General features: G+C 37.1%; 1 protein-coding gene across 2 annotated transcripts in view; it reads right to left on the reverse strand.

Moving 5' to 3' along the window:
* Nucleotides 1–18,039, reverse strand: part of PCSK5 (proprotein convertase subtilisin/kexin type 5) — a 269,863-nt gene that overhangs the window by 103,692 nt on the left and 148,132 nt on the right. For both annotated transcript variants that reach the window (XM_061355628.1, XM_061355629.1), the window contains exons 9-10: nt 15,064–15,164; nt 2,197–2,300 (exon numbers count right to left, since the gene is read on the reverse strand). In XM_061355628.1, the coding sequence (XP_061211612.1) occupies nt 2,197–2,300; nt 15,064–15,164 (205 nt within the window). The remainder of the gene's footprint in view (nt 1–2,196; nt 2,301–15,063; nt 15,165–18,039) is intronic.

Here is an 18,039-nt window from a genome sequence, read left to right on the forward strand (position 1 = left end):
AAACCTTCCACCCTTTTCCTTGTTACGAGCACGCTGTGGAAGAAATACGGATCTTGTCATCAACAAAATTATGATACAATTCCTTAAGGAACTCAGTCTGATTAGAGTAAATTCATGTATGAAAAACCATACTTTAATTGTTACTCTTGGCAACAGTGAAGGATAATAGTGTAATATTATACTAAATATTGCCATGTGCAATAGTAAAAAAAACCCTGGTTTAGTCTTGCCAGCAGCAGTGTGCAAGCCCCCTTTTGAATTCAGGTTTGGATGTTGTCATTTAATCTAAATCTTTTGCTTCTCCTCCTTCCAAAACCAACAGAGGTTTAAAGAGACCTGGAGTTTTATTGGAACCATTTGCTCAGCCTAAGTTGCCAAAATAATTTCGTTAAAACTAGTGCTTTTATTTGGGTTAAGGTTGATTCCTGAGCTTCACAGAGGTCGAGGCACTTAGTTTGTCTTCCTCTTTCTCAGTTCCACCATGGAGCCTACAGCAGTGCTCTGCCAGTTCAAGCTGTATTTCCTGAATCCCAGTCCCCCATTTAAGCTTAACTGTGTTCGTGAGTTCGCACAAGTGGAGAAGAAACCTTTTTTTCAGACTTCTTCCTCACTGTTTATCTGGTACAATGCACAGATAAATATGCAGCTCCAAGGATTCAGAATAAGCAGACTCCAGTGGTGCAAAACTGCAAGTCCTGCTGGTAATGCTGCTACTGCTAGTGTGTTAGTGTGACCTCTCTTTGATAATGATCAACAGCTGCTTTGAAATGCCTCACAGACTGTTTATTTGCCTCTCTTGGGCAACAAGTAGAAAAAAAAAAAATCTCTGCTTTATGCTACTTGAAAAGCATTGTTTGAACTTCTGATAGCTCCAACAAGAATGGTAATTCAGCTACAATCTCCTACCAAAACTTTGTAAATCCTGGGAAATATCTGAAAATAACAAATACTATAATGTTATTGTAATTAAGGAAGTATCTATTTCTCACTATGTATGTGTTTTGTATGTGGGCATACACTGGTAAATGGGACAAAACAGGCTCTTGAATGTCAGAACCTTCACATGATGAGAGGGTTTGAGTCAAATACCCATTTCTAAATCTACCCTCTGTAGTTAGAGCCTTGTTTGGATCCATAAATGAGGTTTTTTTGGTTTGGTTTCTATTCTATTGCAAAAGAAATGTCACAGGTCAGAACGATACATCAAAGATGTTCTATGGTAGTACTGCCTTGATCTGAAATAGATTAAAACTAGGCTTCAGTTTTAAAGTGAAACCAGGGTAAAAATTTGATGGCCCTTGTATATAACATTCTTCTCTCAGAAGGCCCTAGCACAAAACAGTTCAAATCTCCTCTTAAAAGAGGTATTGTAGTCTTGAATGGAATTCTCATGAAAAGTGAACCAAAAATGAGCCATTCTGGTTTTTGGCTTTTTTTTTTTTAGATACAATCCAAAGTGAAAGCAGTAAGAATCTAGTGAATGGAAATGAGAAGCCAATCTGAGTTGAATACACATTGTATGAATTCGAAGTCCAGCTTTAACCCATCCTGAAAATATATATCTTATATATCTTATTTAATGGCATAAATGTTTACATCTGCTTGCATTTCAAAAGAGAAAGTTTTAAATATGTACCTTTAATACAAAATCACAAGACTGTACAAAATTTTAGAAGCCTAAGTGACAGTTGATTGAATAGTATGATTTCTGTCCCATTAAAAGTCTTGCTGCTTAAGATTTGCTTTTATCCTAAATTTGACAGAAATGTTAAATATAAGTAATGTGGAGCAAATCATATAAACCAGAAATCTGAAATGTGATTTTTCATCAAAATTGTCAACAATTATGAAGGAGAGCATGGTCTGAATCCATAAACTGCTGTGTCTGCTAACTCTATTTTATCAGAGTACTAGCTATAAAAGGAAAAATTAAAACCAATTTACTCAGATTTCTGCCAGCAGTGTATAAAACAGGCCTGAAAGGGACTAAGAATACCTGGCCAATGTAGCTGCCATTTTTGGGTTTAGTGATTCTAAGATGTTTTTTGTTATAAAAGAGAAGATAGGTCCTTTCAGTTTCAGCCTGAAAGGTCTCAAAACTATGCACAACACAGGGAACAACAAACTAATTCAGATTACTTCATAATACCAAAAAATATGCTACTCCTGATGGCAAAGAAGAAAGGAAGCTCTCACCCTTATAACCAGCCGCATTCGTTTTCCAGTCGTTAGCATTCAGATGTCCTGCACGTGAAGTTCTGACAATAATATGCTGTATGTCTCTCCAGGTCAGAAATGGACTATGAAAAAAGGGAAAGACAAATTCACAGATCAGACACGTTTTACCAGAATGTAGGGATACAAGATCATGTGAGCTAAAATGTATCCAAACCAAAACAACCCTCATTTCAATTCTCAGCTTTCCCTTGCTCCATTCAAATGAACGTGTCCTAATTTCACAGAATTATTACACAAAATTACTTAGACAGCTCTGTGTGTGTGTGTGTTAAACTAAACTACAGACTATAGAATATAATGATATATAGTAATATTCTATTATATAAAACGTAAGGGAAGACGAAAGAGTACATTTCAATCTGTATGACCATCAACTACTGTATGTTATCTACCGTGACTGTATTTTATCTACCTTGAACAGTGCAAAGCAAAAAATCCCAAAATGTTGGCTTCCTGAAAAGCTCTACTAAAACTCACTAACTGTATGCTCAAGCTGGCAATTCCTTCACACTTTCAGCTCCTATTGAAACTATTTCAGGTGCTTCTGTAGTTATTCATTTGTCTACTACCCTGTCTTGGAACTCACTGGGGGTCTATGTGAATTTTTCAAGACCAGCCAGCCACCACTGAATCTGAGTAGTTACAGAGCAATCGCTTCCTTGTACAAATGTGTATTCCTTTAAGGGCTTCCTAATAATGTGGCCACTTAGGAAGGTGAAAATAAAAACAATTTGTATCCTCACTATGACATTAGTACCCATTTATCTTGTGGGACCAGAGCACATCTATAGAGATTATAGTTTTCTCGTTTCACTTAGATCCACCCCAAGAAGAGTTTCTTTTCTTAGAAGATGATCTAAAGGTACGTGGGGTGTTTTTAAGTTCTCCTTCAATTTTCTCAGTTTCTCTATCATCTGTAAGGAAACAAAGAGTATTCTATTTAAAAATGCAGATTAGTAAAGGGAAATGAGCCACTAAATAAGGAAGATGAAAGAAGTATTGCAGCGCATGAGCTCCTCAGTATCACTACCTACCCATATTACACATATTGGCAGAACTCCACTCACTTGTAATGATGAAGATACACTAGAATGAACTTTAGCAGTCCCAGCACACGCTGTCTACACTCTTCAGAACTAGACAGTCATTGAAAACCTGGGAAACCTTGGTTCAGTTCCTCAACACATGCTCTTGTGTCTCAGACCAAAAAGTCACTTCAGCCAGCAGACAAGTAACTTAGCAACTATCTCTAAGGCATAATACTAGGGCTCTGTTTTCAATTCCAGGTAGAAACCACACCAAGGAAACAGATAGAAGAGTGTGGGAAATGTCAACCATGGGTGATTTTGAGTGGGTCGCTTTCTGGGGTGAGGGGGAGTGCCATCGCATGGAGTGGCTCTACACTCTTAAGCCAACATGTTGTTGAGTTGTTAGAAATTTCAATGAGAAATTTCCTTGGAAAGCAGACACAGGGTAACACAAACGTGCAGCAGTACTTTGTTCTTCTCTAAGTTGCCCTGTCAGTGGAAGATAGAAAAATCTCACTCATTTCTGATGTACACAAATGAATGTTGTGTGGGTTGGCATTCCACACACACTGTTTCACATCTTACAGAACTTGGTTTTCTCAAAAGAATGTATTTTTGAAATACTTGAGTAATCACTGCTTTATAGGACTTAAATATGGAATTAGAATCCTGCTTATCCTGTGAGCTGAAATCAGGCAATTAGGAAGCAATCAGTGAATACGTGTGATAATCTATTGTAAAATGAGTGTTTTCCTTTTCATTCAAGATTTGTCAATTTAGGTTTTCAGTTGACAAATTTCAGCTTCTACAAGCTTCATCCTTAAGAAAAGGTCGTAGGGCTGCAGAAGTTATTACAGTCAACTTGTTTATAGGAAAACTTACTCCTAGCCTATCCTCTGTGTGCATGTAAGCATATATTCATGCACATTAACCAATGGAAGTCCACTTTTGTTGGGGCAATTACTGGTAATGAAAACAAATTTCAGAATCATGGTCTGCAATTCCATACAGGAGAGAAAAACCTGGGACATACAGGATAGTCACACATAAGTGATTTGTACACATTCTACTTTCTAATAGCTTCATCATTCATATACTTGAAAAGAAGAAGGGTTGCCTAAAAATGTCAGACTTCTTTTATGTAACAAGACTTGTAAGGAACAGCGCAAAGACAGTGGCCAAACCATTGAACTAGACATATTTTTCTCATTTCCTTTGCAATAACACAATTTTAGCTGCGAGTGTATCTTTTCCATTGCAGAACATTTCCCAGTGTGTGTGTGTGGACCATAGGTAGGCTGACGTAAACTAGCACCTTTCTACCTACACCTGGGACACCACAGGAAGTGACATGTATTCTTCTAGGGTCAACACAGAAAGTCCTGTCTATAATTCTTGTTGGAACAGGGAGGATATGGAAAATTCTGAAGAAGGAAGATGATTTTTAAGTGAATGTCGTACTAATTGAGACAGATTTTTCTGTAATATCTTCCAAACTCTATCAATTCATAGCAATTTAATTTTTCTGTGTTTTTGGCTAGTAGATATAAGGATATTCTCATATTTAAATTATTCTGTTATTTTTAGGGAGAATTGATGCTTTCTGTCCCTGAGCATTTATTAACACAAGCATAGATACATTTTTTTTCTTTAAGTGGAATTTCTCACACTAGACAGTTGGACTAGAATGACAATAATTGTTTATCCAGCTGAGCTGGTAAAAATGACTGAACAAAAAAAAAAAGAAAATAGAGCCATGGAATGTAAGGAGTATTGAGGGTTTGTAAGATAGCGTATGCTTGGACAGTCACGTAACATGCTTGAGGGAAAAAAAAAAAAATCAGTATGATTTTATACCAACTCAGGAATTTCACTGGGAGTCTGTGGAAAGTCTTGAAAAAACATGCTTCAGGCCTTCAGGAAGACCTCCAGGAATCCCGAGAGCTGCATTCCTTATGAGCTGGAATCTAAACAATCTGTTATTCTATAAAGCAAGCTGTCCATGCTATTGGTGAAAAATAAGGCACTAAAATACTACTTTCAACTCCTAAAGGACACATTCAAGATAACGCATGTTCAACTGATTATTTAAAGAGGAATGATAGATCTAATGGTGGATCTAACTATGCCTAGCTAAAGGAACTAAAGATCCAGTCTTCACTTGATAATACTGATCTCTCATAAATTGAATTTAAGTCACTCAGCAAATGAGATTATGTTTCAGAATCATGGTTAACTTCTAAAAACAAAAACAATGGCAGAACTTGAAATCTGAGCCATTCACTGTTGTAGCTAACTGCCATCCTTATCTAACCATAGAAAATAATGTGAGACCTTCTGGACAGAAAACTTGATCAGAGGCCTGATTTCCAGGACATGACTGAGTATACGGTTAAATCAGTCTGTCTCTCATGCAGCCTTCCAGCCTGCTTGCTTACTGTGTAAGTCATAAGATTTTTAAGTTTTTTTCTCAAGAAATGGCAGTTTGGGAGTATTTATAACTAAGAGATTTATCATTATAAGATATTCAATATTATAAGAATATTCAAACTGATTTTGTAGGACCTTCACTATACTAAAAATTGAGCTATTTGCTGGACTGAAATTCTCTCTCTAGACCTCATTTGAAACAAAACGGACCTGCAATTGCTTAATTGTTTGCCCATACTATTTTTTCAGAAACCTTAAAAAAAAAAAAAATGCAAAAAAACCCAACCCAACAAAAACTCCAAACAAAACCAAATCCCAAAACCAAGCAAGCAACAACAGAAGAGGAAACTGGAATTATGTCAACAGCAGTTCATTTGGAGAAAGAAGAGGGGTTTTCTTTTTAACAAGATAGTCTAGCAGCTAATTTTAAAGCATCTGGAAAAATCACAGAATTGCTGAAATATTTGTAAAACATGTCAAAATTGAATCCTAAGTGAGTAAACAGTTGTTTGCTAGCCATGTGGGCCCCAGATCCAGACAAGATGTCACTGATGTTAATTGATTTACCACTTGATTAATCTCAGAGGAATTAATGGCTAAGCATCTTGAAATGAACAAATGCATTAACAAGAACAGTACTAAGTCTGTTTGATAATGGACTGATTTCAAAAATGGTGATTTCTTTCCAGAAAATTTTTTTTCAATGTCTCATCTGAAGTTGCTTTGGGATTACACATACCAGACAATACTCAAAATCAAACCAGAAAAAGCAGAAGTGAGAACAATTACATATGAAAGTACTTGTACTGAAGCCAAGAAATAACAACTGTTGTGTCGTTAACCAGTAATTTTACTCTGAGGTACAGCCCTCTTCCTTCAGGCTTCTCAACATGTTTATGAAACAAGGTAAATGTGAAAAAAATGAAACAGGACAAATAAATTATATTACAGTAATAGTCATTTTAGATTTAACTGTATCTTTAAGAAGGCTGCTTAGAAGTAGTAGGTCATCATTTTTGGCCAAATATGATTTCTTCATTCCACAAGTAGTCTCCCTAGTGACAACCGGGTTAATCCTGGAAATAGTAAAGAATTCAAGCTCTACCCCTTTGCATAATGATACCATGACAAAAATGGCTGTTCAGAATAAATAATCAGTGCAAGATTGAAAATCAGCAAAAATATCATTCACTGCAATAAACAAATAGGGTGCAACTTTGGTTTGGCCATTTGTTTTTTTATTAGTAAGATGATACAGTTAGCAACACGAATAATAGCTGCTACATGATCTTCATAACCAGCAATTTGAATGTGACAAAAATGGCCTATCCGAAAAAAATATTTCCTGCAAAAATAGCAGATGAGGATTGCCGGAAGAATACAATAAACTTTTCACCAAAGAATCAAGGAAAAACGCAGTATTACATGGTGAACTAAGCGGAAGATCATCAGTCAATTTGGAAGTACCAAATAATCTTAGCTGTGAGAAAACAGACACAGATAATTGTCACTATAAAAAGGAGTCTCTGTGCCTTAGACATCTTGTAGATCAGCAGATCATTTGAATCGCTAATTTCACACCACCCTGAAGGGCTTTATGATAAATTTATAAACAAAACACTAACAGCTATGTTAATGGGAGACATCCTTTCCCAGGTCAGATAAAGAGTCAGTGTGAGGATGCTTGTTGCAGCACAGAATTTTAAGAAGCATGAGACATTAAGACAGCCTCTAATTGTTGTGCTTACCGTGAGCTTAGGTGTCTAAATGTTCTACACCATAAGCATTTCATTCCCGAAAATAAGACACAAAGATGGACTCCAGTGTTTAATAATTAAGTTGTGCATACACGGACATACAAAATGTTTTTGACATGCCTGACAACCTTATAGATTCTAATCGTCATATACTCTGCAAATAATCCTGTTAAATTCCTGCTTAAAAAGTAAAGAATATTATATGCTTGCTATTTCCCTGTAAATGCAACCTAAGTTTCTACTCTAGCAGTCTTGTCATTTTCTGACCTGGTAAACCTCTGTTCATTCAAATAGTGTATCAAACAAACCCATTTTGTTACTTCAGAGTTAACTCTCAGCTCCTTCTTTGCTCACACCTCTTTTCTGAGTTCCATACTGATATCAGAAATTTGCCACTTCTCCTGCTAATTTCTGATTTGCATTCAATTTTACCCAATCAGATCACTTCAAAAAAAATCCCAAATCCGGCTAAAGATGACAATCCCTTAAAAAAATAATTGATGGCAACTGAAAATACTGTAGTCAAAGATCAATTAGTTGTGTTAATGGCATACACAATAGCCCTCTGTCTAAAGAGATGTGCAATTCATGAAATTTTGGGAATATGTCTCTCTAGAACCAAAATTGCTGTCAAAAGCCTTTTACACTAATTGTCATATTCCTCCTCTTTTTCCATTAATAGCTTAATTTAGGTAGTGGACAAAGAAGAGCAGTGATACACATTTAAAAACAAATTGCTGAGAATACTCATTAAGAACACATAATTTAAACCAATTACATTCTGAGTGTCCTGATCTTTGCCAAATTTCACTGTGGAAAGGCACACTTTAATCTGTCCATTTCAACAATCACTGAGTAACTTCAGCACATTACTCATGTCTTAAGCATATTTATCTTAAATGTCTCAAGCTCACAAATTCTACAATATCAGAATTTTCCATTCAAAGCTTAGCTTTCTGAACATCTTTTCAAGGTAATAGTCTGAACATCTTTTCAAGCTAATAGCATTTTTCTGTACAACATAATCTCTACTGGTTTATGTCTGGCTCTAGTTTATGTCATTCGGTTTATATTTGTGCAGCATCTCCACAGTTTCTGCAATGCATCCTAGTCTGTTTATGAGACAGTTTGAAGGCTTTTGAACCGATACAACCATCTTTTGCATTATTTACATACTGTTTTTTAGGACAGAATACAGACAAGTTGTGATACGACATGGCAGATATATTCCTCTAGAAGAACTGCAGGATAAGCAGACATAGATCAACCAGCAGTGGTTTTCTGGTGTACCTGTGCCAAATCCACAGTGCACATAATAGTGGTAGACTCTAGACCCTACAAACTATCATGTTTTCCCCAAAGACAGAAAATCCTAAGTGCCAACAAAAAAACAGTCAATGGCCTAAATGCAGGTTGATAATGACGATTGTCTAAGGAGAAATATCTTGAGAGGTACCTGACTCACATCTCTTATTATGTCTTCTCCAGAGGAAGAATGAAATAGGACCACCCAAAAGACAGTGTACACAGCTGATGGACACCAGCACGGAAGCACCTGCAGCAAAAACCTTAGGCCAGTTCTCAGTTTTAGAACCAACTACAACTGTGCATGTGTGGAGTCATTACATTATAATTGGGTTAGTTAATGCAGGCTGTTTTGATTAGCATAGTACCCTGCCTATTGATTTGACCTAGCTGCCAAGTCTGATGATACTGATCACTTTTAATATAGTTTAGCTATGACACTGTACTGCAATGAATCTTAAATGAAAGACTGCAGGAAGACTGCAACCCAGTGAACTTGCTCCTTTTCCACCTTCCTTATTTTCCTCTTGCTGCAAAAACACAGACTGGGAAAAGCAGATGAGCTCCCTGCTCTCAAAGTGAAAAGCCAGCAGCACCACTAAGAGCAATTTCAGAGACAACCCTCAACAGCCTCTAAAACCTGAGGCTGGGGAACATTTGGAGAACCAAAAAGCTATAGCGGATAGAGCTGCCAAACTCTTAACTCTCAACTGAGCACATCCCAACTGAGAATTTTGAGAAGCTTCTAAAAGCAAAAGGCACTGCCCTGGCACCAGAACAACAGTTATCCACTTGTCTTGTTTCTAGCTGTTGCTCCATAGTGCAGACACAGCAAGACTCCATGAAAAAGTTAAAAATTATCACAATCAAACATGTCTTTTTTTCTCTCTCTTTTTTTTTTTTTAACCCGAACTCAGAATTTTCTTAAAATGTTTTTAAAGTCAGTTACATGGAAAATTTCAGACTGAACAGTTTTTCTTCGGCAAATTTACATGGAACTGAAAACAGGACCTTAAAATGGGAAATAACAGGGCAACCTGAATTCAGGAAAGTATTTCCAAGTCAATGTCCATATAATAACTGAAGTTGCATAAGTGGCACAGGTGGTTAAAACTCAAAAGAAACACAGGTTCTAACTTAAGCATGTATTTATGTTTAAGTTTTTCAAATACTTCACAATTAAGAGCATTATTTTAAAATTACTCTAAAAATGCAAAGATTCACAAAAAGATTTCCAGCCCACCTGCTCTATCATTCCCTTTTATAACAGGCAGCCAATCAATGAAGCAAAGACCTAACTAAAGCTGATTGACTCAGATGACAACATCTCCTTCTCTTACACTGGAAGCCTGCATATAGAGGTCACCTGCCAGCATTTCCACAGTTGCCTCGCCTGTCTCATCACCTTTAGCCCCTGACTATACTTACAAACCAGTAAAAGCCTCGTAACTTTGACGACACAGAAATATGTTCTTTGTATCCAAACCTGCCCCTTGCTAGACAGTACATTACTCTCCTCCTTTCTGTAAGACAACCAATCACTATGGGAAATATTGCAAGTGTCTAATCAGTTTTCAGAAATCCAAAGTATTTTCCTCTGACGCTCTTGACCCCTTGCAATGTGAACTCAATTTTCCGTTCATCTCAGTGATTGTTCTTGGTTGTACTGCCTTTTACAAGAATGTGATGCATTCTCACATTTCTGACTGGATCACTGGTATCAGAATTAACTGAATTTCTTCATCTCTTCCCAGCATTACCTTGTTCTTAGGCTTGGTTTCATGTAACCACAGACAAATGAAGTATATAGCTCACGTAAAAGGAATCACAGAAGAAAACAGACTCTCCAAAGCTGTACCTCAGAGTATACCACACAGTAGAAATACAGCAGATTAATATTTCCATTTCAGGTGGTACTTCTTACTCAGGTAATTGCCGTTATCAAGGGTTGGAAAATATGCATTGGCTTACAGACAGTGAAGCATGCAGTTCATCTGGGGATGTACAATGTATTCTTCCATCAGCAACGTAAGATTTATTTGTGTTTTTTTTTTTTTTTTTTTTTTTTAAATTTGGCTTCTCCAAAGGAACATGGCACAATACCCACTGGAACAAATGTGAGCATAGTGACTCTCCTGTCCCTGATTCACCCAATTTCCAAATTCAGACCTTTCATCAATGAGAAAAAGTATTTCTCATATTAACAGTAGATGGTACTATGCAATACAAGTAGTTCACTTTTAGTAAGAACATTGCTCTCTTGTCTGACTAAGTGGATTACACTTCATAATTGCTGGTTTGCAATTACCATAATTCAACATTATGTAATGACTAAGAAGTGCAATACGCAAGCATTTATTCATGAAGCCTGAAGAGGATCCTAGATATACCAGGAATCATTACATATATCAATTAACTACCTGAATACCATAAGAAAACCACAGAATATGAAGATTAAGAGATATCCTTTGTGTGATAGTTGTCACATATCTACATTTTGCCCTCAGGGATCCCAAACAAGCAGTCTGAAACTCAGTTATAAGTCTTTGATTCCTGAAGGAGAACATGCCACTTGACACTCAAATGCTGGATAGAAAATAAAAAAAGGATGTGTTCACATTATTTCAAATTGCAGTATTTTGTAGACCACAATCCCAAACCAGGATTTCAGGAGCAAATCCCAGTTGAAAACCAAGTGGAGGGTTCAAATTAGGGTTTATTAAGTGAGGTAAGAGGTCTTCCATCAGCTACTTGCCAATCTCACCATATGAGGCTTATCAAAGCAAGAAAATGGCAGGTCAGAGTGGAAATCCGCCTTGCTCATTTTCCATTGGTTTAATGTACCTTTGTATGTGAGCTGAAGCAACCTCTTGGCTGTTATGACTCATATCCAGGCCAGGCTAGTGCTCTGCTCACCTCCTGATGTTTCCCAGGAACAGAACTTGGCTACTAGAGAAAACCGACCCCATAAACCCAAAACCCTCCCACGGTACAGTTTGTTGTGTTTTGCAGCACAAAGTGGAATAAATCTACACATTACTACAGACATATTCAAGAAGTGTTCAGGACTAAGTGCTTAATTTTTAAAGAGCTTGCTATATAATAATCATAAATAGTTTTGCAAAATCCCTTTCCAACTAATCTGTAAAAAAAAAAAAATTCATATAAACAGTGTGCTATTAGCAGAGGCACTAATATGGCATCTAGGGAACTGTCTGCGTAAAGACAAACTCTGTTCGAATGCAAACGAGTTCCAGTAAGTCCTAATGCTAAGCCACACTATCGTGTCCTTTTCATGCCATATATTTTAGAAGTATTAAATAAAATACTTAACATGGCTTCAAAAGGCTTTTTTGTATACTTTAAATTCCTAACATTATTTAGGATTACATAAGTTGGCAGGTATCACAGGTGAAAAATACAACCTGAATTTTCAAACCAGATAAATAAATGAGAATAACCATTTAGAAATGGATTAAAATAATCTGAACAGATTCTATACAAACAAATCCAAGACAGTAAAATTGAATTTCCCAAGCACAGATACAGGCTGGACAGCAAATGATAAAGAGCAGCCCTGAGGAGAAGGACTTGGGGTGTTGGTTGATGAGAAGCTCAACACAAGCCAGCTTCAGTGTGCGCTTGCAGCCCAGAAAACCAACTGTATGCTGGGCTGCATCAAAAGAAGCGTGACCAGCAGGTCGAAGGAGGTGATCCTGCCCCTCTGCTCTTATGAGAGCACCTGCAGTGCTGTGTCTAGCTGTGAGGACAACAACGTAAGGATGTGGACCTGCTGGAGCAAGTCCAGAGGAGGCCACAAATATATAAAAGGGCTGAAGCAACTCTTCTATGAAGACAGGATGAGAGATTTGGGCTTATTCAGCCCGGAGAAGGCTCCAGGGAGATCTTAGAGCAGCCTTCAAGTACCTAAATGGGGCCTGCAAGAAATCTGGAGAGGGACTGTTTAAAAGGGCATGTAGTGACAGGACAAGGGGGAATAGTTTTAAACTGAAAAAAGGGTAGATTTAGATCAGACATTATGAGAAAATTCTTTACTATGAGGGTGGTGAGGCAATGGAATAGGTTGCCAAGATAATTGTGCCTGCCCTATCCCTGATACTGTTCAATGGGCTTTGGGCAACCTGCTCTAGTGGAAGGTGCCCCACCCCAAGGCAGGAAGAACATGATCTGTAAGGTCCCTTCCAACCCAAACCGGTCTATAATTCTATTAATATATTATGATATCATTGCCTTGTAATACTAAGGTCTTACTTCATAATCTGTAAGTTCACAAGACCAACAGCTTCTCCAACCCTAGGACTGGATTAATTAATGGGAAAAACATAATGGGAAAGCTGGAAACATTTGTTTCCCTAATTTCCTCTTTTTTTTTTTTCTTTTTTTTTTTTCTTTTTTCTTTCATAGCTGTGCTCAGAAGGTTGGTTGTAAGTACTCTTAGGATAGAAAAGTTAAAAAACATCTACAAATTAATAAAACCAGATATATGATATTATTAATATGTCATTTGAATCTATTAAAAAACAGGCCAACATTTGGAAAAGAGAAAGATCCCTCCATATACACAAATAGAATAGAATCTGAAAGAAGATTAAATCGATATTTTTTCACCCGAAATCTCATTAGCACCATGCAACAAAGTACTACAAACACAAGAAAGTGACTAGGGTCTTTAGTCGCTGGCGCGTTTTGTCTCTATCATCGCATATGAAACTAATGCAGTCTTGTCTTTGTTCCTATCATACCAACTATTAGTTTGGAAAAAAAAACCCAACTCCAAACTAGTCCATAGCACTAACAAGGACTTCTTATTGGTATAGTCACCAATGTTCACAAAGAAAAAAGCTTTTGTAAAGTGTAAGCTTCTGTGTGTTTTCTCACAGCAATAACTTGGTTGTAGTTATTTTGTGCTGTAATTCTTTGAAAGTTTCAATTACAATAATAATCTTTTAGAAAATGCAGGCAAAACGTCATATAGAACACAAACAATAAATTACCAAGCAAACTCCATTCATTAAGAAATAATTAGAAAAACTTTCAGCAGAATTAAATTTATGCACATACAATTTTATCTGCATGTGCAGGATGTTTAGAATGATTTAAAGATTTTAAAACTGAAATTAAAATATATATATATACTTGAAACAATAGCATTATATTAACTTTTAAAAATACCTTTGTTTCTAGTGATTGCATTAAGAAAATTAATTATAATGATACAAGTACTACACTATTTATGATTATGTCAGCTCTTCAATTACTAACTCTTATGACTATAACTCAGCAGGGAAAAGGTATTATGCACTGAAAACTGGCCCATGGTTTCTTGAACATGAAAAAAAAAAAAGCACATGAAAGTGTAAAAATAATTCTACTGTTATAAATTATATATAATTTGAAATTGCTATTGTGTGAAAATTTTTTACTTCCTTCCAAGGAACTGGAAGTCCCCAGAGGAAACTGGTCTTCTTCGGAATTTAACAGAATTGGTGTCCTACTACACAGAAACATTTGATTTCAAGCAGGACTTGTGGTGGAGCATTCCACCTCAGACCTGCCAATATTACCTAATACAGCATAAAATAATGCAAAAAGTTTTGAAATACATATTTACCCAATAAATTGCCAGTATTTCTGCTGCTCCATGAAGCACATTAAAGATACTTATTAGACATAGAACAAAACCCTGCAGTTGAGAGAACAAGTGTAAGACAGAAATTTTTCTGAGGTAAAGTGACTACGGAGCCACACCATCCAGATTTTACAGCTGAGGAAAATAACCCACTGAAAAAAAGAGATTTGTGTCAGCATTCAGAAGTTGAGAATTTCTGTATTTCATACTATGTTCATTTTTGTTCATGATAGCCTAACACCACCCCAAAACTTTTTTCAACACTGAAGAATGGACACCACTAAGAAGAGCCTGATGAACGCAAGAGGTGACCTACAGTAGCCTGCAGAGTACAGCGGATCTGGGCAGCACTGTGAGGGTGCTGTAAGGCATTGTGAAAATGCTGTACATCATTTAGTGGAAGCTATCTGTGTTCAACACAGTTTCAAGTCATTTCAACACTGCATACTCTGTTGTCATTTCCATGGTGTCAGCTTTCTGCAGATGAAATAAGCACACGAATCTTTCCTGCCCTTGGAAGGTTACTGTGAATTATTACAACAGAGTTTCCGAAATACCTTGAGATCCCTGGAAAAAGGCACTGGATGAGTGTAAAAGTTCTTTCAGTATGCTTTTTTTTTTTTTTTTTTTTTGCAGAGTATAACTTGGATCTTACTTTGCTTCCAGTGCCAGTGCAATGATGCCTGCAGCCATAGGTGCAGAGGCTGAGGTTCCAGTATGGCTGTCTGTGCAACGCTGCCTCAGGTCTGTGGTGATCTGGAAGAAATTGAATGTGTGAAATTTAAAACACAGCTTTAGAAATCAGAACAGGTTTCATTTGCTCGAATGAGCTGCATGTACATAGACTGTACTTCCTTCTTTCACTGCAAGGTAACTTAAAAAAAAAAAAGTTGTCTGAACACATGACATTATACTCTGAGCCTGAAGTCAGTTGTGAACTTGGAGAAGTTCACAAGTTCCTCTGTTGCACTGAAAACATAAGTTAGTCTCCATTCTTCTCATGGCACAATAAACAAAAAGACTTGTAAATTAGAAAAACATGCAGAGGGTTTTAAAACAGCACAGTTAGAACTCTGCCCTTCTACTTCCTTTATAGAATATTTTCCATCTAAGAATCTCAAAGTGCTTCACAAACAAGAATGAACTCCATCTTACAGAACTCCCTATGTACAGACTGGTTATGCCCAGAGACTGTAGAAGAGGTATGCAGGGGTTAATCTGGTTGCCTGAAGTCACACTGGAACTGTGTGACAGAATAGAACACCACTGGGCTCATGCTAAGTACTGTGTTGAATCCTTCCTTCATGCGCTATGCAATAATTCACACGAAATTAAGCAACAATTCATTGGAAAGTCCCGATGTAATCACAAATTTGACCTAGACATTACCAGGTAATTAATTATTTGCAGATCTAAATTGTTACATATTACTTAAATATGTCCTGCCACATATTTTTATATGTAATCTAAAGTGGTTATATAATGTGCACTACCAACTAGATACAGTCTTTTACTTAGCATTAGGATATCATAATGAATTTTAGGCAGACTCTTTCTGTAAGACAGTATATTACACACACAAAAAATGTGTTATTCTAAATTCTGCTTCTTTCAGGCAATCTAAAGAGATTATATCCTATTATCTTCTTCCAAAAGAAGCAGTTGCTAGCAAGAGCAAGGCAGTAGAGATAGGAAGCCACTACTACCTAACAGAAGCTCAAGCAAAAAACCCATGCAGACTTGAGAAAAGCTGTTAGCAGACAGCAGTAGCAGTCCACAGCATGGAAAACTCCATGAAGGTGCCAGAGTGAATGACTTGTGACGCCAAACCTTATTCTCAGCATTTCAGCTAATCCCTGAGACTCAGTCACTACAAGACATCTGCCTGGGAGGCAAGGAAGTTGCTCACACAGCTTCCTACCTAAGCAACCAGAATTACTATGACTCCATTTCCTCTAATTCACTAGTATAATACTTTATTTGCAACACAGGTATGCAGAAAGATGAGAAAAGGAGAGATCAGAGGATCAAAAAATCACAAAAAAAGCACAGGGCATGTAAAAATGTCTGTCTAGATTTGAAACTCGAAGATATGCAACATACGACCTAAAGAAACAGCCACATCCTCTCTGGGCAGAATGCAAGCAATTGCATACAGAAGGGTTATGTTTCGTACATCTGCATTTGCCATATTCAGTAGTGTATGTATACATAACTTGTATAAGGCTGCTTAAAGTGCTCATGACATATAAGCATACACAAGCTAACACATAAGACTTCTAATAGTGACGAGCTAACAGCACCAGGAAATTATTACTGAATGCAAGTAGTGAGCAAGCAAAACAGAATGGAGGCTTTAAAGAAATTGAAAGAGGGATAAAGGTATTTATAATGTATCCTTAAATTAGTGAATTTACCAGAAGTCAGATTTTTTGAATAACGAAGTCCAGAAAGAACCTTTTTTCCCCCCTTTTAATATCCTTCATAAATGCACACCTTGTTAAATAATTTTATTTTATCTTTCATCAGCTAAAAGTTGAACCCCATAAATAAAATGTTCATGTAATTTCTTCTTTCCTAATGACTGCATTAATTTAAACAATGAAAAGTGTTGGAAGAACCTTTATACATGCAAATCCCATAAATGCCCTGATAATATTAAGCAGTGAAACTGCAGCAGGAACTGTCCTAACATGACATACACCCTGTATGTGCAAATGCAAGTAGTGATTTTGCAGGTGGGATTAACACATCCAAAAACTACAGGATGACAAGCACCCTAACAGGTACAAGATTCAGGTAAAAACACTGGTCAGCACTGTGGCAAGGAGTAAAAGGGAGATCAGGAAAAAGAGGGCAGGAAAAGGGACTAACTGCTTGTCTCTTTTGTAGCCTGGTACCTTATCCCTTGCAAAAAAAGTGGTGCAGCAGGTGCATTCCTCAGAGGACCACAGGTTAGGGAGCTCAGGCAGGGAGAACTGCCCTCAAAGCAGCTTTTTCTTAAGAGATAGCCTCTCTCAATACTGTGAAAAACACACTGAATTGTGCTATCTGTATCTCTCATCCTCTGGAATAACATGCTTCTAGAGTGTTTTATTGTCCTGTAGCTACAGATATTAAGCACAACAAACCATGACAGCTCTTTATTTTGCAACATCTCTCACATTCAAAGCGGATGTTGTGGCAGCAGTTTGAACTACAGATCCTTATCTCTCTAGTTCCGCAGAAGGTGTGTAGGGAAAGCCTCTTAAGTGGAAATCCCATCTGAGCTATTTCAAAGCCAAGTTACGGACAGAGGCTGAGATGTTTAAGTCTAAGTTACTTCCAAGATCTGAGTCATTTTTTTCAGCCCTATGGATTCACTAGTCAGAGAAGAGTTGCATCCACCCTAAGGAAAAAAAGGGTACAGGACCCCCACCAGGCGAGCAAGCTTGAAGAATTAAAATGTGCCCCAAACTCCTGAACCACATGAGGACAACATCATTAATTACAACAAAAGGATGTGGTATCTGACAGCATCATGAAGCTCTCAGAGTATATTAGCTGTCATTCTGATTAACAGAGTGGGGAGAAGCAGAAATTTTTGCATCTTTTGTTGAGTACAACACATTTGTATGCTTCAAATACCTTT

This window comes from Neopsephotus bourkii, unplaced genomic scaffold (genome assembly GCF_033783945.1).
Source record: "Neopsephotus bourkii isolate Nb327-2 ecotype Australia unplaced genomic scaffold, CSIRO-AGI_Nbou_v1 NB_816, whole genome shotgun sequence".
Lineage (NCBI taxonomy): Eukaryota > Metazoa > Chordata > Aves > Psittaciformes > Psittacidae > Neopsephotus > Neopsephotus bourkii.